Here is a 22,891-nt window from a genome sequence, read left to right as displayed (position 1 = left end):
AGACATTCCTCCACACCCAGTTTCAACCCAACCAACAGTCAAGTGTCTGAAAACATAAGTTGACTCGTCATAGCAGTTAAATACTTTATCCACATTGCGTTTAAAAAACAAAAACATTTTTCAAGAATTTTTCAAGAATCACCATTTTTCAAGAATCACCAAGACATGACTACAGATTAAAACAAAGATCTATTTCCCAAACAGGGCTTGAGGGCCAGTGCCCTTGTCTGCCTGTGTCACTCTCATGGATAAAGCACGCATGCACAGGCACGCACACGGGTGAGTGCACGCGCACATGCACACACACACACACACCAGGGACAGCACAGTTGAAAATCTGACTCTTGATGGCCTAGAAATTTTACAATGCCCTAGCAGCTATTATTTCCCTTACCACTTTCCAAGTTTTCCCATCCTAATTTTGAGAACCAGAAACTTACCAATATCACTGGCAAATTCATAGACATGGGGTTTCTGAAGCAGCCCTAACTGGCACATACAGGTAAGGGCATTCAGAGCTTTCACAATAACAAACTCCTCGGCGTCACTGAGCCCTTGCTGCAGCAGGGGTTTGAGGATCGAGGAGCTCTGCCAGCCAACGTAGGCAGCAACACCTGGAACAGAGGAGCACCATTAGGTGATTATTCCATACCTCCAAGTGCAAATGCTGTTAAGTCAAACAATAAAGTTAATCAAATGCCAGATATATTGAGTGACAATCCAGGAGGGTACACTGCACTTCCTACCCAGAACAGTAAAGGAAAAAGACCCACACCAAACCGAATCATCAAGAAATTCTGGAACACCAAGGGGGAAAAAATCCTGTGAACTGAAAGAAAAATACAGATCCCCCCAAAAAGGAAGGAGAATCAGACTGGCATGAAATGAACCTCAGCAACAATGGAGGCCAGAGAACAACAGGGAAGCCCTTCATAGTTATGGAAGAAAGTTTTTATCACAACTGTCAATAAAATAAGAAAACAAAAGTAAGTCATTTTGAGACACGCAAGGACTATACAGGTTTACCTCCTAAACAAAGATTTCCAAAAAAATTTCTTAAGGACGTACTTTAGCAAAATAAAGAAAATGTAGAATGCACAAAATGGCAGATACAACCAGGAATTCAAGGGGAAGAAAAGGATACAGCTAGTAAAGACCCAGAGATCAATCAGCCCAAATAAGAACTAAAAGCCAATAAACGTCAATATGTTACCAAGAAGAAAAATGGAACAGATTAAAAGAATAGACAAAACTGGTAAGAAAGAAGCTAGATTATCATAGGTAAGTTGAAGAAGATATAATACTTTTCTCTCTAAAAGGAAAACAAAGAAAGCTGCAACTCTAGGACAAATAAATTGTTCAAGAAAGTCATGGTATAAAAATGAAATTAAAACATGCTATGTATTTAGTAATTTGCATAGGATAGAAAGAATTCATTGGCCATGTTGCTATAAACATTCTCATCAAGTGAAAAAGGAGTCATGGCATTAGAACTAGGGTGAAGCAAATATACAGTGCACTACTTGGCTCTAAAGTCAATAAAATGCACCCATTCGTAGTCATGTAAATTGTTCTGAATTTTCAGAATCAGTCTATACGAAGCACAAAAGACTTTACTACGATTACAGAACAAAATGTAAGTATTATCAACTATGAAAATGCAAATGTAAGTGGAACTGTCAACTAACAATTAGTTGAATTATCAACCAACAAAAGTAGAGAAAGAGAAGAGAGAGAAGAGAGAGAGAAAGAGAGAGAGAGGCATTAAATTCCTTAGAGTCTGAATTCGAAGTAGATCAGTAAGAAACAGGTTTAATTATTTAAAGTTACAAAAACACAAACTAAAAACTGAAGCACTGTGAATATAGTGATCTACAACTCAAAACAGGGAAGGGAAGGAAAGGGAGATGGTATGAGTGAGTTAAATCTTCATCTGGCACAGAAAAAAGTCAAGGGATAAAGTATAAAACTTATCTGATAATCCTAAAAATAGTCATATGAAAATACTGTTTAGAGATATGGCAAAAATCACCTGAAGATATCAAACCAAAATCAAAAACCAGAGTAGGTACCTCTGGAAAGTGCAACTATTGTCTTTCATACATTACTTCATAAATTTTGAATGTGCAAAAGCGTATTTCCCCTTATCTGAAAAATAATTTTAGAATTTTTTGTAATAAAAAGAAAAATGCTATTTAAAATTCCAGTGGATTATATTTAGAAACTTTATAAACTGAAATGTATAATGAGCTAAAATAGTTCAAAATATTTTGCAAAAGAAGACTGACATCTCGGAAGCTTATCCTACCGGATACTAAAGTTGCTTATAAATATCCAATAATTAAAATACAATATAGCTATAAAAATACAGTACTGCATATAGAAATGAAAAATCAATGGAATAGGATACAGGATACCAAGAAAACTGACCCTAAAAGACATGCATGCAACAGATGATAATAGAGGCTTCATAAATCAATGGAAAAAATAAATGAAATGTTTAGTAATTTAATACTGGGAAAACTGATTATATTTCCAAGAAAAATTTATATTTCACCTCATACCACAGCCTAAAATAAAGATCAATTACACAGTTCCTATTTTTATGTAAAAACAAACAAACAAAAATGACATGTACCCAGAATATTATAAACCTAATTCTGGAATGGGAAAAAAATTTAAGCACAAAATTAAAAGAAAAAAAATCACAAAGGAAAAGATCAAATAAATTGACAACACTAAAATTATTTTAAAAGACATACAAATAATAATCAAGTTATTTGAGAGAAGCAGTTGCCATAAAAATAATAAAAAGCTATTGTTTTTCATGTTATATATAAAAGGCTTTAAAAAATCAACAAGAAAAGCTTAACACGATCAAAAAAGGGGCCAAAATAATACATTAAAAAATCAGAGTAGGAAACATGAATGAGTAATCAACAAGAGAAAGTTTTTCACCTTCACTGATAAGCAAATAAATATATACGAAAACAAGTTATCACTTTAACCTACCACCAGGCAAAGACTAAGTGAAGCCTAGTCCACGCCAGAAGGCTGTGTGGTGCTGTCAAACAGTGCTGATCAGAGTAGACAACGACATGATCTTTCTGAAAACCTTATCAAATGTGTCAATTTTTAAAAAATATGCATATTCTTTAACTCAGTAGTTAACATTTCAGACTTCTAGCCTGAGAAAATAATCAGAAGCAAATACTTATGTAAATGATTATCTGTATAATATATGATAGACAAAAAGTAATTAAAATATTCAAAAGGAGGAGGGGATAGCTCAGTGGTAGAGTGCCTGCCTAGCATGCACAAGGTCCTGGGTTCAATCCCCAGTATCTCCACTTAAAAAAATAAGTAAATAAATAAACCTAGTTACCTCCTCCCAAATAAACAAATAAATATTCAAAAGAAGACCTGAATAATTTTGGTAAAACTACATAATAGAATACTTCTATCCATTAAACTATGGTTTCAAAGGATTTTTAATGACATGAGAAAATGCTTACAATATACGTATGTTACTAGAAAAAGGTTTAAAAGTAATAAGACTAAGAAGTAATATATTCCATACATAGAACTTACATGCCAGGCACTATCATCTGTTAATTCATTTTACCTTCACAATAACCAGTGAGTTAGGTATTATTATTATTCCGATTTCACAGACAGCTAAGGCATAGAGAAGATTAAATGATTTCCTCTAGAACCAAGCCAGCAGGTGACAGACCCAGAACCTGAACCCACCAGTCTGGAGCCAAGAGTGCCTGCTCTTAACCAGTGCCCGCAAGGCCCCCAGCACAGACGGCAGATGGGAGGACGGGACAGGAAGAGCAGGAAGGGGGGACCCACGGGAAGAAAACCCGAACATTAGCAGAGGCTGTACCCAGGCTGGAGGCCTGGAGGGGATTTGTCTCCTTCCTGGTTTCCAAATTTTCCAAATTTTCTACAGCAAGTATGTATTACTTTTATAAACAGACAAAAAAATCAATGAAAATTATTTTAAAATGAAAAAAAAAGGCCATGTTTCAAAATACATATGAACTGACCAATAGATGGAGGAAGTTCCAAGAGCCACCTTTGCAAAAGAAATAAAAATCAGATTATTGAAACAAGAGCCCAAGAAAGACAGAAAGATGTGAGAAACAAAGCATACTGTATTTAGGAACCAAGTTAGATGGAGTCTGGGATGGAAGGCTGAGATGAATCAATAAACTGATGCAAAAATAAAAAGCAAACCAAAGATGTCTGAAAAGAGGAGGTACAGTAATCTCCAGTTATAACAAAGCGAGAACAGCAGACAATTTCAAAGCTTCTCAGAAGTGGAAAAGTACTCTTTTCTCCAAAACATTATGTGATAGTATTTGCAGAATTAGGAACACTGTTGCCATAAGTTTCTTTTCTTTTTTTATTTTTATAAGAAAGCATCCAACAGCAAACCTTTCAGCAGTTAACTTCCCAGATTATTGGGAACCAAAAGTTAAACCCTACAGCCTTCTGCTACTACACAAGAAAGTCTGGATACCCGTGAAGCTTCCTAATGTGTAGCACAGTTTTTTGAGTTACAGACAAGCTATACAATCATGTACAAAATGACGTAAGAGGGTTCCTGGGTAACTGTAATAATACGGCTTTAGCACAGAGTATTTCATAAATGACTCAACCTAAATTTGAAAAAGTCAGTACAATCAGGTGGAAAGGAATCAGTTATTACTCCAAAGAGAAAAAGATTAAATCCTATGTCAAACATGACTATTCAAAATAAAGTCCATTTCTTTCTGTGAATTTAAATGTAACAGGACTTATGCAGATAAAATACAAGATCTCTCTCTTCTTTAGATAAATCTGAAAATGAGGAACAGCACCATTTTGAAAAAAGTGGGGGAAAAGCTGATTAATTTTTAAGATTTTCAGTTTACACAAAGTAAAGTCTGTAAGCTTTACTTCTTTCTAATTAGACTGATTTTCAATCATAGTTATACTTTATTTTCTGATTGTAAAAGTGGTATGTTTACTATAAAATTTGACAAATATGGAAAATATTAAAGAAATAATCACTCTTCACATCTTAGTATATTTAACCTTTTTAATAAATATATGATTTGTTACTGTTACCTTTACACACTGAGTAAACTTACAACCCACTTCAGTTACTTCAATAATATTTCAAGGTACTCTCCCAGGTCATTAAATACTCTTTTAAAACATACTTTTTAATGACCACACGGTACCCGCTTCATACGGACGCATGTTTTATTAACCAGCCCCTTGATCAGCTAAGATACTTCCATCATCCAAAAGCAGCACGAAGATAGACAGAAATACCAGGAACTCATTTCATTAATGAAATCTGGTAGTACTGTCACCTTTCAGATTGCCTGGAAGTATCTGTTTGGGAAGATAATTCATAATCTTAAAGAGAAATTTAAAAACAAACAAAAAACATACCAACTATACTATCAAAAAAGGCTCCACGCAGATGCCAATCATTTTTATCATTCAGGAAAGTGATCATGTGGGAGAGTAAAACGTCATTGGCTTTCTGACGTCCAAAAAAGACACACAGACGTGTTATCCCATTTTCCATTAAGGTCTGTTTCACAATGTTCTCAGGGTCACTTAGCAAAGTGACAACTTTCTGCTGGACCATTTCATGTAAGGCTTGGAGCTCTGAAAAAGAAAAAAAAAAAGGATTAATTTTCTTTTGTCCATACATATAGACCCAGTCTTTCTTACTCCTTGGAGGAAACAGAATGATTACAGAAGACACATGGGAAGTCTACAATCACTAAGTTTTTCCACTACTCAAAGCTCTGAAGGACAGTCAGGAAATTGAAATACAGACTGAAAAACATTCTAGTAAGCAGATGCCACAAGCGTAGTTACTCTCTCCCTGGTTAAGAGCTCTATTTACGAAGTTCAAAGAAAAACTATGGGGAAGCACCAAGAGGGAGATGATACTGCCCCAGTAAGAGCAACTTAGACCAGGACTTGAAAACACTGGACTGGATCAGGATATAATCTGATGGTATAGGGCAGTCCTTTTAGAACGCGCTTTTAAAGGCTGGTTAATTACATTTTAGAAAGCCAGGAAACACACTGCAAGTCCTGTCAAGGCTGTCCGTGACCTGGCCACTGCCTTCTTCTCTGACCTTACTGCCTACCCACTCCCCCCTTTCCCTTTGTTTATGGACTAAGTTGTCTGTCTTTCCCTTACTAAAGCATAAGCTCAAGAGCAGGGACCTCCTCTGTCCTGTTTACCACTGTATCTCTAGTGCTTACAGCAGGACATAATTGCTTGATGCGAAGCTTGTCTTTAATAATTATCTGTTGACTAACTGAGGGCAGACACCACACCTGGTGCAGCCACTGCCAAGGGAAAAGGTGGTCTGATAGGAAAAACTCTACCTTCACATTAAGAAAAACTTCATATTAATGCCCCAAAAGTTTTAATGCCCAACTTCACTATTTAAAAAGGTCTAATTAGTTACAGAAAGTAAGACAGCACCATTTTCTAAGTAATTCCATGAAAAAAAGCAAGGATTTCCTTTCTGATACATCCTTCTCTAAGTCTAAAATTATTCCACTGTCTTCAACTCAAGATAATATCTACTGTTATAAAATGATCCATTAGAACAAGTTACCAGACACCACAGTTGTCTATAGCATAAAAATCTGAAAACTAGATTTCTCTAGTTTTTCTGAAGTAGAAACATCTTAGAATAGATCTAGGTATATTATTTTACTTCTAAATCTCTTACACAATAAACATTAACTAAAAGCCTGTTGAAAGCTGTGTGGACGTAAAGCCACTTGAGGCCAGGACTGTGACCTCAGAGTTTACCACCATATCTGCTCCTTTACAGTAAAAGGTGTGAGTTTTGATTTAAAAAAATCATAGACAGTATGAAATAAAACAGTTGATGATGGAGGATACTCAGAATATACTCACATAAAGAGAAAGGGTTCAATTCTTTAGTATGATGTTTCCAATTTTTTTTTTCTTTTATAAGAATTAGATAATTTGGCTAGTTTTGCTGTTGATACAAATCAATCCTGGCTGAAAAACTAAGCTTAGAATCTGTGGCAACAAGTTGATCGTTCCCTGGCTAGACAGCAGTGTATGAGAACAGAGCACAGTCAGACAACAGAATCCCTCCCACTGTGTGTCTGGTACTCTGTCACTGCACATCAAAACTATAAATGACAGCGTGCTACAAGTTCACATTAGCCATTCACTCCAAACAACAGGAAATCTGGAAGAGAAAACAGTATTACCTGTGTCATAATTTCCATTGGGATGTGTAACTTCATCTATTTCTTCACTATTTGGGTCATTTTCCATATTGAGATTTTTTAACTGAACCAGTTCCAGGAATCTCAAAGCTGTTTCTGCCAGCAGAGCTATGTTTTCTATAAAAGGGAGAAATTTTGTAATAATTATAATCATAAATTTGGGTAATGCTTATAACTTTTCTTTCCTAAGTATTTATACACAATCACCAAAAACTAAAGAAAAGTGGGACTCATCCGTTTAGCACTTAACCTAATCAGACTTCTAGTGACTAATCTCATAATCCACAACTATCCCCAAACTACCAGTTTTAAGAATAAAACATAAGCTTCTTTTAAAAATATAGAAAAGTACAAGGTAACTATAGTTAACATTGCTGTATGGTACGCATCAGAGTTGTTAGAGTAAATCCTAAGAGGTTCACCACAAGGGAAAACATTTTTTTTCTTTTTTCTTTGTTTTTTCATTATATCTATACGAAATGACAGATGCTAACTACTTACTTTGATAATCACTTCACGGTATACGTAAGTCAAACCTTATTCTCTACATCTTAAAATTACACAGTGATGTGTGTCAATTATACCTCAATAACACTGGAAAAAATACAAAAATAACACAAAACATAGCACTCAAATCTACTGAGGCAAAAAACGCCTAATCTTTTCAACAGTAGAGACCTAACCTTTAAACAGTACCTAACAGGTGAGAAACAGGCAAGCAGGCTAGCAGAGAAACAGTTTCACATTAAAATAACAGATCGAGCTGGGTTTTGGAATCACACAGGCCCTGGCTCAAGTCCTAACCATGACACTCACGAGCTGGCTGCCTAGCCCACCCGTGTCTCGGTTTCCTCCCACAAACCACCTCAGAGAGCCACTACCAAAGTGAATCAGCCATCACTAGACGGCTCTACAAGGGACACTGAAGTTCTGAATGAACCAAAGTGAGACCGCTCGCCACAGTCCCGCGGGGGTCTGGCTTTCCTCCTTCCTCTCTGATCATCTGTCGAGACTACCTCATACTCCTCGCCGCTGTGAAAATACCGACTTGGCGATTTTTGCTGTCACACTTGCTGTGAATTACATCTGCTCTTTGCTTACACTTTCCTCTTCCTCCCATTTTCATTTATTCCTGCAACTCCATCCTCCTACTCCCGTGCTTCTTAACGTAGGACTACACCAGCCAGAGACGGCCCTCCTCCACCTCAGCAGTGAAGGGCACTGAATGTAAACCACCTTATTTCACTGACTCTAAGACTCACTTTTTCTCAACTCTGAAACTCACAGTGTGCATCTCACAGTAGCTGAGATTTCTGAGTCTATCAAATGCAGTGATTCCTTTCACCTTGGAGCCCTGAGCCCAGCCCTGCCAGGTTCAACACTGTTCTGAATAGGGCAAAAATTTACCTCTCAGTAGGCAAGATACTGATACTCTGTAATGCCTGCTCACCCTACAGACAGGAGAATTCTGGACCATGCTGACAGTTCTAGGTGAACAGCCCACTGTAATGAACACATCTTTATTAGGAAAAGTCTCCTACGTTCCTGGGCACCTCTCAAGTCTGAGTAATCTACGCTTATTTCCACATTTAAGTATATAAACCACAACACACTTGTCACTTCATGCAAGATACAAGTCTATGCCAGCATCTTTGAGTTAAAAATACTATAAAAGAAATTTTTAATTGACTTTAAACTTTTATAATTACTGACATGTGTGGTTTAATTACATTTAACCATACAAGTTCAAACAGACTTCTGACTCTACTTAAAAAGGCAGCTTTAAGCAACAAGGTCCTACTGTACAAGGAACTATATTCACTACCTTGTTATAAACTATAAAGGAAAGGAACATGAAAAAGAACATAAACATGTATAGCTGAATCACTATGCTGTACACTAGACACTAACACAACATTGTAAGTCAACTATACTTTAATTTCAAGAAGATTGCATTATATTGGAATAAAAAAAAGTTTTTTTTAAAACAGCAGCTTTATTATGCACTCAACCATGATAAAGGGACACTGCAAGGTCCCAGCACTGACCCTGGGTTACCAGGGACTCTTTATCAAGATCCAGCAGACCAAATAAAAGCAGGGTTGCTTCAAAATCAAGGTCTAGACCAGCAGCTCCAAGAACTGAGAAAAATTATCCCAGATACACTTTGGTTGTGTTATTTAGCCTCTTCCATTCCCAATTTCCTCACCTGTAAAACAAAGGTACTATAATATCTGCTGCTCAAGGTTGTTGCAAGTGTCAATTGTAAGAGACACGATTTTAAAACTTAAAATCTAAAACCTACTTCAGAATCTACATAAGTTTTGTAGCTAACCCTTGCAACCCTGAGCAGTAGATGCCTTACACCCAGCAGATCTTTCAGTAAACAGCAGCTATAATTTTTATGCTGTGACTATTGGTAATTGAATGTAAATGTGTTAACAGTGCACCTATGTATCAGAGCCTTACCTGCTTAACACAACTGAGAAAAGACTAAGATGCACTGGGCCAAAAGCAGGTCATAACAGTCTAAAGAATACAGTTTATTTTTAAGAATTATGACTTTTCTTTTTACTTAATTTTATCCAGTTCAATTACAGCTGACCCTTGAACAGCACTGGGATCTTTTTCAATAGTAAATACCACAGTATCACACAATCCATGGCTGGCTGAATCCAGAGACGTGGAACCACGAATACAGAGGGTCAACTATGAATTATGTGGGGATTTTCGAATGCTTGGAGGGTCAGCGCCCCAACCCTGGCACTGTTCAAGGGTCAGCTGTGTCTCTATTTGCCAAATGAACTGTAAATACACTTTGTTACAACTGATAAACCTGGATATGTCTTGAAAGAAACTCTGAATTTTCTAAGCTTGAAATTTACACCTATACAATTATGGAAACCATAAATAAATAAGCAGATGGATAAATACATGTATTTAAAAAAAAAAAAAAAAAGCACCACCAATCACTCTGTGCATGTGCCTAGCCATAAAGGCAGAGTTCAAAGACCATTTTTCACGTTCCACTAAAATAATGACAAGCAAATCATAAAATAATGAACTAAGCATCTTTCAAAAAAGTGACAATTTCATCACCACACATATGTTGTGTACTACTTACAAAGACGTCAAAACAGAATGCCTGATTTCCATCAGATTACATTTTAGAAATAAACTGAGGAATTATGCAAATGTTTCAGTGATATTTTCCATGCAGAAACTAGCATTTGGAATTAATTTGGGGAGCTAAACACATGAATCTGTCATCACCTGGTTTTATGAGAATTACAAATAAAACAGGTAGGTGTGTTTATAACACACACACCACATCACAAAGAAGCCACACATCCTAAGCATTATAGTAACTGAAAGGACCTTAAAATTCAGTCACTTAGAGGCTAAATTCTTTCGACAGCAAATTACCCAACAAAATTAACCTCTTTCAACAGCAATAGACTGTTATAGCCTAATAGTCAAATGATTCTATTTGTTCAGAGAAACTCTATAAACTCTGTAAAGGCCTCAAGACACTAGATCAGAAGTATGTACTTGTAAACATTAGTCTTACTCCAAATTAAATATAATATTCCCAGTAAAACCATAAGATTCTGTATTATATACTTTCTACTTAGTAATTCTGATCACAAAAAAAACTTGCTTTTCAATACAAAGCTTGAGTCCCAAGAGCAGGTTAGCTGTAAATAGTATTGAAATGTACACAGACATTTTCAGTACCAAAGTTCACTCTCGGAATTTTCAAAGTTATCAGGGAAACAAGAAGTATTATGGTCACTACCGTCAGTGATCCTAGTGGTTACCTCCTGGACACCAAGCTCTTACCAGCATAGGCTAGTCTGACGATAGTTGCGTCATCCTGGGCCAAGTGGGCTATGCCTGGCAGGATGTATTCTGGGTAGATGTTGATATCGTTGCGAGGAACCTCTTTGACAAGAGCGAGAACCTTGGTTAACGTCCGCAAGGCTTCGGCCCTCACTCGAGGAACAGAGTCATTGCTGAAATGCAAAAGATATGGAGTGATACGATCCAAAAGAATTTCTACGCTTAATCTCGGGGCCAAGCGGAGAATGAGTTCCAGAGCAGCGAGTTTGGAATCACAGTGCTTAAGGGTCTGTAGGCAGGACGTTATAACGGACACCAAGATGACCAGCCCGTTTTCCTTAGGCTCTCCTTCAGCCTTTTCTGGCAAATCGTGTCCACAGAGGTTGTGAATAATGTTGCCCAAATCCTTCCTTATGACCAGAATACGTTCGTCTGCAGACAGAAATGTTTCCTTGGCAAACTGAGCCATGTAGGGCTGAAGGAAAGTGTAGAATATTTCAGGAAAGGCATTGCCACGCTGCTGCTTTAGGTAATCTTCTGCCTCTAAACGTTTCTCTGGTTCACGGTGAATCATCTGAGTTACCTACACCAAGGAGGGAAACAGTAAAAACTTGATTTGAGAACAGGAAATTAAACCAGATGAAAGCTACAAGGGCAACTTACACATGACTTAAAGGATTTCTGAGGCAATTCTGAACCTTTTCGATCTTCTCCTTTCAAGCTATGTCCAGACCCTGACTGCAGAGTGACAGGTGACTCTGCTATTGTCCTAGAAGGCAGCAGGAAGCCACATACTTGTGTACTCAGATGGCCCAGACACGAAGAAGAGGATAAAGCCTTAAAATCAGTCAAATTCACTCCTGTCACAGTTAAGAAAAAGTGGGCCCAAATTCATACAGTTCCTTAGCCAGCACACCATGACAAGTGAGTGCCACACCCGGACAGCCAGGTGTGCCAACTCCTAATCCATGTCCCCTTCACTGAGCCTGAGCTAAAAGGGCATCCTCAGAAGCATCTTACTTTTTAACATTTGCCACTGGTAAGAGGAATCAAAATGCACGTTTCCCTACCTTACTAAAGAATATTCTAAATATAACATACCCTTCCCATGACTCAGCGTCCTCCTCAGGACGCTGACTGACTATACTGTCTGACTTTAAAAAGGTTCCCCTTAACAGTGATGTGGGGATATGGGACCTCCCACACACCTCTGCACATCTGTTCTGCTTTACTAACTTGTGATTCTAAGTTTCCCCTTCCAGGCTGCCCTTGGGGTCAAGGGAGGTACACAGAGCTGGCTGCCTCTGCAGGAAACGCCCTTCACTGCTGTATTACATTCAAGTTGGTGCCTCCTGTCTCCTCGTTTTAGATACACATCCTCTTCATGTCTCACTAGCAAGCTCCACCCTGGACAACCTCTCTAACCCCCAGGCATCTCCTGACCTCCCTCCAAATCTGTCCAAAGCAGACCTAACGATTATAATGGGAAGGGGTGTGTGTGGGTGTGGGTGTGTGTGTGTGTGTGTGTGTGTGTAAAATTAAGTCAAATGAGCTCTATGCCTAAGAAGGGGGAAAAATTGTACATTTCTGCCCAATAAAGTAAAAACAACAGGCTGTCTATATCAGCCTATGGGGCTTTATTGCTTTGTCCCAAATTCAGAATATTCCAGAGAGCTGACTAATGCAAAAGTGAGAACATAATTCTATTAAAAACTTGATGGCATATATTTGTAGCATAGTTACCAATTCTCTGATACTGCGATCTTCAATTTTATTTAGCACTTGTTCAGGGAAAAACTGTCCATTTCTATAAGCCAAAAGTTGAGAGAGATCAAACAGTGGCACGCCTTCTGTAAAAAGCTCAGCTATCACGCAACCTGGAAAACAGCAGATATAATTCCATTAAAAATGACACGCAAGATATCATTAATACAAATGAAGAACTGAGAATTCATAAAACTCAAAATGCAAAACTCAAAGTAAACTGAATTAAAATGTTTAATGCAACACACAACTACGATCAGGCAAGATGGGAAAAATGTCTGCTGCCTAATCACCAACCTCTGAAAGCATAGAGTCAAAAAAGGCCTATTCAATTTTTCTCCTCCTTAAAAAAACTTAAATAAAATTACCTCCTAGTTCTATAATTTAAAATGAATATATTCCATATTATGTTGTATATACACATATATATTTAGAGATACAAAAATTAAAATCCATAAGAAATATAGTGATTTCTTTTAAGTATGGATTTATAGACATTAAGTCCATAAGAACTACTGAGCAGTCATATCTGCCAACTTGTTTATTCACCATTAAACAGTAAGTTACTAGGTGGGTGCATTACACACTAGACTCTAGCAGAGCATAAACAGATAAAATCCCTGCCTCATGAAGCTTACATTCTAGAAAGAGATAAATAAAGGACACTGGTGAACAAACACGACTGTAAAATGAGAAGAGCTAAGAAGTGTGGCTTTAAGTTCAGGGAGGGAAGGAGACAACCTTCCTTTTGCACTGACACAATCTCCAAGCAAGGAAAAAATAAAGTACCTACATTCCCCAAGGGCAGAGCATTTCACTGAATCACAAATGACAAAACTCTAACAAGTTGCAAAGGGCTCCGTGAACAACCTGAGCTCATGGCCTCTGCATCTGCTGGTCCCTCTGCCTGGAGTGCTGTCCCCCCCCCCCCACCAAGTATCCTCACAGCGGACACCCCACCTCCTTTCATCTTTAATCAAATGTCGGCTCAGCAATAAGGCATTTCTCAACAGCCCAGGTTAAAATTACAAGCCCCACCACCCAACCCTTGCTGCCTAGCACACTCCCCCGCTTTCCTGGCTGTTTTTCCCCACAGCACCAAATGCATAGGATATATTGTATGCATTTATTTCTTTATTGTCCATACACCCACTAGAATGCAAACTCCATAAAGAAGAGATTTTTGTCCATTTTGTTCACTGAAGAATCTCCAGTAACTCAGTTCCTGACACATAAACATTCAATAAATTTCTTAAATTAATTTCTACCCATACAGTGCCAAGTTTTAGAATAAAAACTAAAAACGGCTATTAAGAACACCATAAGCAAGTAAAAATAGAAGAACTGAACAATACCATAAACCAGATCTAACAGACATCAAAGGACCTCTTCACTCAACAACGGAACACAAAGTTCTCCTCAAGCACACGTAGAAACTCTCCAGGTGAAACCATACGCTAGGCCGTAAAACAAGCTTCCATGAGTTTAAAAGGACTAAAAATCATACAAATTATGTCCTTCAAATCACAGTGGAATGAAACAAATCAGTAACAGAAGAAAATGTGAAAAACTTGCAAATATGTAGAAGTTAAAAACACTCATAAACAACCAATGATCAAAGGGAAATTAGAAAAGACTTTGAGATAAATGAAAATAAAAGCAACACACAAAAATGTGTGGGATGCAACTAAAGCAGTATTTAGAGGAAATGTTTAACTATGAACACATTCTTTCTTTTTTAATATAAAAAACAAGAGCTCAAAACAGTAACTGAGAAATAAGAAAAGTAAACTAAAACCAAAGCAAAAAGAAGGAAGGGAATGACAGAGATTGGGTGAAAATTTTATGATAGAGAATAAAACAACACAACAGAGAACATCAACAAAACCAAAAGTTGTTTCTTTGAAAAGCTCAACAAAACTCACAAACTTTTACTAAGAGATGACTCAGACTACTAAAACAGGTATGAAAAAAGGAACATCACTATCAACTTCACAGAAATGAAAAGAATTATACAGGAATATAGTAAACAATTGTATGCCAAAAAATTAAATGAACTAAATGAAATGGGCAAATTCCTAGAAAGATACAGATTACCAAAGCTGACTTAAAAAGAAATGGAAAATCTGAACAGACCTTATATAAAGACATTGAATTAGTAATGAAAAACTTTCACAAAGAAAAGCCTAAACCAAGATGAATTGTCAATTCAGGTGAATTCTGTCGAACATTAAAATAATTAACACCCATTCTTGACAAATTCTCCCAAAAAACAGGACTGGAGGGAACACTTTCTAAATTATTCTACAAGGCCAATATTACCCTGATAACAAACTAGACAAAGACATCACAAGCAGACTATAGACCAGTATTGCTGATGAATACAGATAAAAATCTTCCCAAAAATATTAGCAAACTGAGAGCAGGAATTAGAGTCCATACCAATAACCGGTAAATAAATGTGGGGAAATAGGGAGCACCTCAGTACAAGAGAATGCTGCGGGCCCCCTGGTGAACATGGAGGAAGTGTTGATGGTGGGAAAGCATCACTTTGCAACCGTCACAGTAAACACTGGATCAGACGAGAATTACCAACAGATGCCAGATCAAAGGGGAAACTGAGGACTGGCAGGATATTTGTATGGTCTTAAAGTTTCTTCCCACAGGATGCTTATTGTGGCAAGGGATTAAAAACACAAAAAGTAACTATAGAGGGGAGAAACTGGGCAAGATCTTGAACCAGTGATCAAAGTTAACATCAGCCGGGGGAGGGTATATCAGTGGTAGAGGGAGTTAAGTGCTCAGCATGCAAGAGGTCCTGTGTGCAATCCCCGGTCCCTCCGTTAAACACATCAATAAACCGACCAAACTACCTCCCCACTCCAAAAATAAATAAATAAATAAATAACATCACCAATAGACACCATTTGCCTCCAGATACAATACTGTGAAGACATCCTCAGCTGTGCAGGATCCCTATTGAGAATTAACAAGCTGAATCTAATCACAAGGAAACAGCAGATACACCCAAAATGAGGACCCTTCTACTGAAAAACAAAGAGGTGAGGCTGAGCAAGGGAGAGCGCACACATGCACGCGCACACACATACACACAATGCAGGTTAAGAGCTGGTGAAAACTGAACAAGGTCTATAGTCTAACAGTAATACACCAACGTCAACTCCTGATTCTGAATGCCACTACTGTCATGTAAGACGTCACTACTGGGGGAAGCTGGGTGAAGGGTTCTTCACTATTTTTGCAACTTACTGGAATTCTATTATTTTCCATAAAAAGTACAAAAATAATTTTTAAAAATTTAAGGGGAGAAGTATTCTCCAAAAAGTGTCAATGTCATAACAAAGAAAGGCTGTGGAAATGCTCAGAGGCAGCTAAAGAGACACGACTACTAAAAGCAATACCTGACCCTAGACTGGGTCCTGTCCTGGAGCCGGTAAAATGCTAAAAAGGACATTACTGGGTCAAATACAAAATTAGAATAAAAAGTGTAAACTACTGTATCAATGTTACATTCGCTGCAGTTATAACAGTAACATACAGTGACCTAAGTATTATGTAAGAGACCAACCCGGATCTTAAGAAACACAGACTAAAGTATTTAGGGCAAAGGGCCATTGAGGTATATAACTTACTGAGGAAAAAATCGGGAGGGGGGATGGAGTGTGGGGCAGGAGTATAAGTGATAAAGCAATTGGAACAAAATGTTAACAACAGGTGAATTTGGGTAAAGGACTTATGGGTGTTCAACATACTCTTTTTATTTTTTGCAGGTTTTTAAAGTTTCTAGGTTCGAAAGTATTTCTGACTACTGTAAAAAGTCAGAAAGAATGACTATTTACAACAAAATGGAGACTATGGACTGAACTATGTCCCTCACCACCTCCCCCTACACCCCCAAATTCACAGGCTGAAGCCCTAACGCAGTACCTTAGACGTGACTACCTGGAGAGTGCCTTTAAAGAGGTAATTAAGGTAAAACGAGGCCACAAGGGTGGGGCCCTGACCGATGATGACTGGTGTCCTCATGAGAGGAAGGACACCAGGGAAAAGTCGGCGTAAGGATATACCAAGAAGGTGGTCACCTGCAAGTCAAGGAGAGAGGCCTTGGGAAATCAACCTTGACCTTGGACTTCCAGGCTCTGAGGGAACTTTCCAGACTGAGGGACAATACATTTTTGTTTAAGCTACCTAGTGTGGAGTGTTTCATCACAGCAGCTCTAGTAAACTAACACAGAGGTAAACATAGGGTTTTTTTCCTTGCACCTTTCAAAATGGTACTCCGGAGAGGTGTTACAGGATGGTACTTCCCTGTGGAACAATTCGTCCACACTGCCTTTATCAGCACTGAGTCCTTTGTCACTGGATCTCAGCTCCGTGTCACCTTCTGGGGAAGCCTTTCTCCTATGTCAAGTAGTCCCCACCAGCCCTTGTCACTCACTTCATCACAGCATTTAGCACCAACCGAAATTAACTTTCTCACTTTTTAGTCTCCCCACGACCTTAGAAAAAGCAAACTCCCAAGTGCAGATGCTCTGACCGTCTTGTTCACAGCTGCGCTCCCGGCACCTAGAGGGCACAGTGCCTTACACACAACAGAGACTCCAGTGTCTGTCCAGTGAAGGAGGGAAAGAGCTCCAGCAAAAAGGCTCTGCCCATACGTGTGACCAGAGACAGAGCGTATATACCCGTCTCCCAAACTAGCACCAGGAACCATGGACATGCATTAAAATGCGGAAAAGTCACACTCAAAACCCAAGGACCTCAATCAAATCTTAGGAACTGTGGAGGTGGATAGATCCCACCTACCTCTTTCAAAGAAATAAAACGGCCTGTCTTTTAGCCAGAACAACGTAAAGTTCTTTAGTCTGGAAAAACAAACACTGAGTAAGAATTTTGTTGACGTTTACAAAACTATAATGCACAGAAAGGCATTAACCCCTAAAATTTCAAAACTATAATTAACTTCCAGTTATAAAATAAATAAGTCAGGGGGATGTAATGCACAGGATGGTAACTATAGTTGCTAAGAGAGTAGATTTCAAAAGTTTTCACCCACAAGAAAAAAAAATTTGTAACTATGTACGATGATAGATGTTAACTAGACTTGTAGTGATCATTCCACAATATATACAAATGTCAACTCATTGTGTTGTGTTGTACACCTGAATCTAGTGTTATATGTCAGTTACACCTCAATTTTTTTAAAAGCTATAAATGATCCCTGAAGCTAAAAAGCAATCACATTTCTAAGCCAGAGGAGTCCTATTTACAGAACAGTAACTTTAAAACATAAAATGGTTCAAGAAAAATTTAGATAAATTCACTTGTTAGGTAGTTTAGATAGAAATGAGCACTGGGCAGGGGGAGAGGAAGGGGAAAGGAACAATTCAGACCACAAGGAACCTGAGCTGTCAATCAACCAGAGCACAGGGAACCTGAGTTGTCAATCAATCAATCAGTCAATCATGAAACCAGAATATAAAAACAGGAAAAATGGGGGAACAGCGCCATTTTTCCTCTCTTGGTTGGCCTGCTCCCAATTCTCGGGAGCGCACTATCTCTTACTTTTTCACTTCACTAATAAAAATCTTGTTTATATCACACTTTCTGTCTCTCATCAAGTCTTTTTTTCGGGTGACTAACAACTGAGGTAATTCTTATTTTCCTTTTCCTGGTAACACACTGATCAAGTTGGGACTTTGATGAATTATATTTCTCATATTGTTATATTTACAACCTGGAGGCTAACCATCTCATCAAAAATACCTCTCTCAGCATTACCCGGGGACACAGATTAGCGAGCTGAACAGATCAACAGAGGTACCATCCCGTGTAACAATTCTCACTCCTTCCCCTAGATGAAATACACTTCTCCATTAATCATGTTAACTTTTCCTAAATAATCTAAAATACAGCTCAGTTTTCTTTGTAGGAAACCTACAGGCGAGAAAAAGATTAAAGCCAACCTTCGGAAATTTTACCCAAAAAATGGCACTGATACCTGAGTTCATACGGCATTCCTCCAGGTACCAGCCTCAGCCCACCTCTTCCCAGAAGTTCACAGATAACCTAGAACACATGACCAAGCTTCCTGTGCTCTGTGGATGTCAAATAAAGTATATGAATGTACAACACTTTTTCCCAAGGAAGGAGGTCACCGGTTTCATTAAAGTATTCAAGGGGACTCAAAAAAGCTTAAGAATCACTTCTCCACATACCCTTCCTGGCTATGAACTCATTCCCTTGGCTACAGTAGCTGAGTCCTGATAACTACCAAATCCCCACCCCACCCCTCTAGGCATCAAACCTTTGTAACCAACTCCCTGCTGCGCATCTTCCCCTGCGGGTCCCACACACCTCCTACTCCGCGTCCAGTACCGACCTCAGCAACTTCCCACCCTCGCCTGTTCTTCCTCCCGTGTCTCCCATCTCACTGACTGGTATCATCTCCCCAGCTCCCCAAGCCAAACTGGGGAAGGAAAAGCAGCGTTCCTGATCCTCCGGTCACCGAATCCTAACAACTCCACCCACTAATTATCTCTGAAGCATTACTTCTCTCCACCCCCACCTCCAACTGGCACAACTTAAAACCAGTAAGGGTCAAGGCATCTGGACTGTGGCGGCTGATGAGTAGCCATTTTTCCCGTCCGTCTCGAGTGCAGCCCCTCTGCAATCCACTCTCTGCGCTCCAGTGTCTGGTCTAAAGCACCTATCAATAACTTCCCCATAGACGAGCACGGCAGGCCAGACCCCTTCCTACCTGGGCCTTGCTTACTTCACACACTACATTCCAGATGTACTGAATTACTTAAAGTGACCTAAGGCATCAGGGCATTACATTCTGGTCTTCAAATCTCCGTGAAGCAACACCCTCTGCCTGAAACAAACTACCCTTATGACTGCTGCTCTCACTTTCAGGTCCCAGTTTAAACATCATCCTTCCAACAAAGACGCCTTCCTGGTCCTGCTGTCACCGCCTTGGAGACTAACTTAAGTGTCCGTACGTTTCTGTAACACACCCTATGCTTACCACCACCACAAGTCACAGAGCACTGAACAATGTCTTTTTTCGTTATCACACCTAGCTCCCCATTAAAGTGTAAGCACCCTGAAAAGAGAAACATAACCATCCACCCACATCTCCAGTGCTTACGACAGTGGACACATACAAAAGGCAAGAATTCAAACAGTTAAGCATCTGAATGAGTGGACCACTCTTTGCATTTTCTAGGTACTTAATCACGTCCAGTGAACAAATGCTGCATCTACCTGAACAGTGTATGAGGATTTATCAAAAAGTTAAGTTTTCAGCAAACAGGGATTAAAAAGAAGCTACATCTCTATGTTCAAGAGTTAAAATAAATGCGCACTCCCCTGGCAGCAAATGTGCCCAACTCAAATACCTGCTGAAAAGATATCCATGGCTCGCTTCAACTCTCCTCCTGTTCTCTGGCTGCTATTCAAGTCCACAAGCGGAGTGGAAGGATCTCGCATGTACTCTAACTCAGTGGCAAACAACCCACCATCAACAAAGCGCTCAGGAGCAATGTAACAAGTTCTTCTCCGGGAAGTGTCAAAAAAATAGTTGAAATCCGCTGGGTTGTCCTCTGGAAGATACGTGGGTTTAAAGCTGGCAAAATCAGTTAGCAGGACCCAGTTCCAACTGGTGACCATGACATTCTCGGTCTTGATGTCCCCGTGACGGACTCCAGACTTGTGCGCTTGGTCCACAGCGGTCAGGATCTGGAAAGCCACCCAGCGCTTCTCCGTGTTGTTGAGGAAGGGACGGGTGCTGATGCGGTCGTAGAGGTTGTCTCGCACATACTGCCTGAAGAGCATGGCCGCTTTCTCGGACGCTTTTTCTGCTGCTTTCTGGAAAGGCAGACAGTTCTGTGCAGAATGAAGCCTGATTTTTAGTTCCTCAAGCTCCTGTTTATAGCTGGTTAGAGGCAAGGTGGGATCCTGAATGGCAAAGACCTTCACAACCACCAGGCCTTCTCGGTGCTTCGCTCGAGCAACTTTAAAAAAGCGAGTACTCCCCAGACTCTTATCATATTCAAAGTCATGGATGTCTGAGAAATAACTCTCCACTGAGAGGATCTGGGAGGGAGCAATGCCAGCGAGCTGGTTTCCCATAGTGACAGCGAGTCCCTCCGGGTCAACGTTAGGGTACAACACCTATTTAAAAAAAAAAAGTGGGGAGAGGAAGGGGGGAGGGAGGAGAAAAAGAGAAAGGGAAAAAAAAATAAACAAGCAATGAAACACCACTATTTACGTGGGCTCTTCCTAAAAGATGCACCGTATTTCTCTTCCACTGACAGCACTGCACTTAGCCTTCTAGAAGCCTGTAAATTTCAGACATATTTATCTAAAAACATCTTATTTTACCTTGCCCTTTCCAGAAGCTGACCTATATTTAAGCAGTCCCTTTCAATATTAACTTGAAAATACCAGAATGTGTATTTTCTGGTCTTTAAATTTAAAATTTAATGAGCCTTTACTATGTGCTCAGTATTGTGCTCAGGGCTCTAAGAGTCACAAAAGTACTACATGACAGTCTCTGTCCAAGAACTTGTGCTCTCGAATATAAACCCAGGCACATTAAAAACGTAAACCTGACCAAGAGTCGCCTAGTATAAATAGGTCAGGCTACAAAACTCCAAAAGGCCAGCATATCCTGGCCCTTCCAGCCTAACTCTAGTGTGCCTTCCCACTCAGCTCACAGAAGTCACAGAGTTTCTTGATTTGCAACAGCGACAGGGAAGAAACCCTGGCAGAGCTGTTAAAGAAAAGTATACCAAAACACACGCTGGACAAACAGAGCCCAGGATTCTCCGGGCTCAGCCTCTGCAGAACATAAAAACAAAACGGACACACGGCCATGCACACGTGCGAACATTTACCCTGGGACTCTGGGATGTGTTGCAAGTCGACCGCTACCTCGCCCTGAGGTCCTGGCGGGTTCTGGGCCGGGAAGGGAGTCGGCAGCCGGGCGCGTCTCCTCCACGAGAGCCCTCTTCAAAGGCAGGAGGTGGGATCCCGGGGAAGGGACGCGGAGAGGTCCAGGCTCCAGGACCCCGGTGGTCCGCGGGGAGGCGAGGAAGCTCCCGGGCCGCAGCGGACACAGCTGAGGAGATGCCGGCCCCTCCTCCGCCCCGTCGGCCACGGGATCCCGGGCCTCGCCCTCCTCTCGCGTGGACCTGGCCCTCGAGGCACTCCGACTCCTCGAGGGCCTCCCCACCCGCGGGCCGGCGGATCCTGGAAGGCAGGGACGGAGACAGTTCCAGGGAAGAGCCGCCGCTCTCGCTGCTGCAGACGCCCCAAACACCGAGCTCCCGGGAAAGCCGCCGGCTCTGACCTCACTTCCTGTCGCGGGCGGAAGTGACGACGCCGCCAGGCTTGAGGAAGAGCGCGAGTTTGGAGCTGGTTGCTAGGAAACGAAGGGGCGTGGCCTCGCGGCGGGCGCCCGAAGGAAGAAAGACGCTCTGACCGTAGACTGTTCGCCATCCTGCTCTTGTCGCTGATTCCAAACTCTGAAGCTTTCCGACATCTCCGAGACCTGCTCAGACGCCCTTCACCCAAGGACACTAGAACAGAGTTAAGAGAATTCACAGGCTTATTTAGGAAATTTAATACATCCCAGGTCAAATTGTGTAAGAGCTTAATAGAGATATAATTTGCATACTATTAAGTTCACCTGTTTAAAATACACAAATCAATGGGGTTTCACACATTTTAGTGCTATCATCCCTATAATCTAATTTTAAAACAGTTTCCTGAGCCCCAAAATGAAACCCTGTAACTATTAGCAGTCACTCCCCATCCACCCCATTGCTCCTCCCGTTGGAACCCCCAGGCAGTCACTAATCCGCTTTTCTGTTGTCTGTTCTGGACATTTCCTATAAACGGTAAACAACACGTGGTCTTTGAGACTGCTTTCATTTCACGTAATTTTGAGGAT

At 40.0% G+C, this 22,891-nt stretch overlaps 1 protein-coding gene across 1 annotated transcript in view; it reads right to left on the bottom strand.

Annotated features, from left to right (window-relative positions):
• Positions 1-22,293, bottom strand: part of PIK3R4 (phosphoinositide-3-kinase regulatory subunit 4) — a 70,380-nt gene extending 48,087 nt beyond the window's left edge. Inside the window, exons 1-7 of the mRNA XM_010979692.3 lie at positions 21,834-22,293; positions 20,334-21,108; positions 12,889-13,022; positions 11,146-11,728; positions 7,285-7,419; positions 5,455-5,676; positions 441-614 (exon numbers count right to left, since the gene is read on the bottom strand). Of these exons, the coding sequence (XP_010977994.1) occupies positions 441-614; positions 5,455-5,676; positions 7,285-7,419; positions 11,146-11,728; positions 12,889-13,022; positions 20,334-21,066 (1,981 nt within the window). The 5' untranslated portion in view covers positions 21,067-21,108; positions 21,834-22,293. The remainder of the gene's footprint in view (positions 1-440; positions 615-5,454; positions 5,677-7,284; positions 7,420-11,145; positions 11,729-12,888; positions 13,023-20,333; positions 21,109-21,833) is intronic.
• Between the last annotated feature and the right edge of the window lie 598 nt (positions 22,294-22,891).

Source organism: Camelus dromedarius, chromosome 2 (assembly GCF_036321535.1).
Source record: "Camelus dromedarius isolate mCamDro1 chromosome 2, mCamDro1.pat, whole genome shotgun sequence".
Taxonomy (NCBI): domain Eukaryota; kingdom Metazoa; phylum Chordata; class Mammalia; order Artiodactyla; family Camelidae; genus Camelus; species Camelus dromedarius.
Note: the sequence above shows the minus strand (reverse complement) of the source record. Positions and strands in the feature narration are given on the sequence as shown.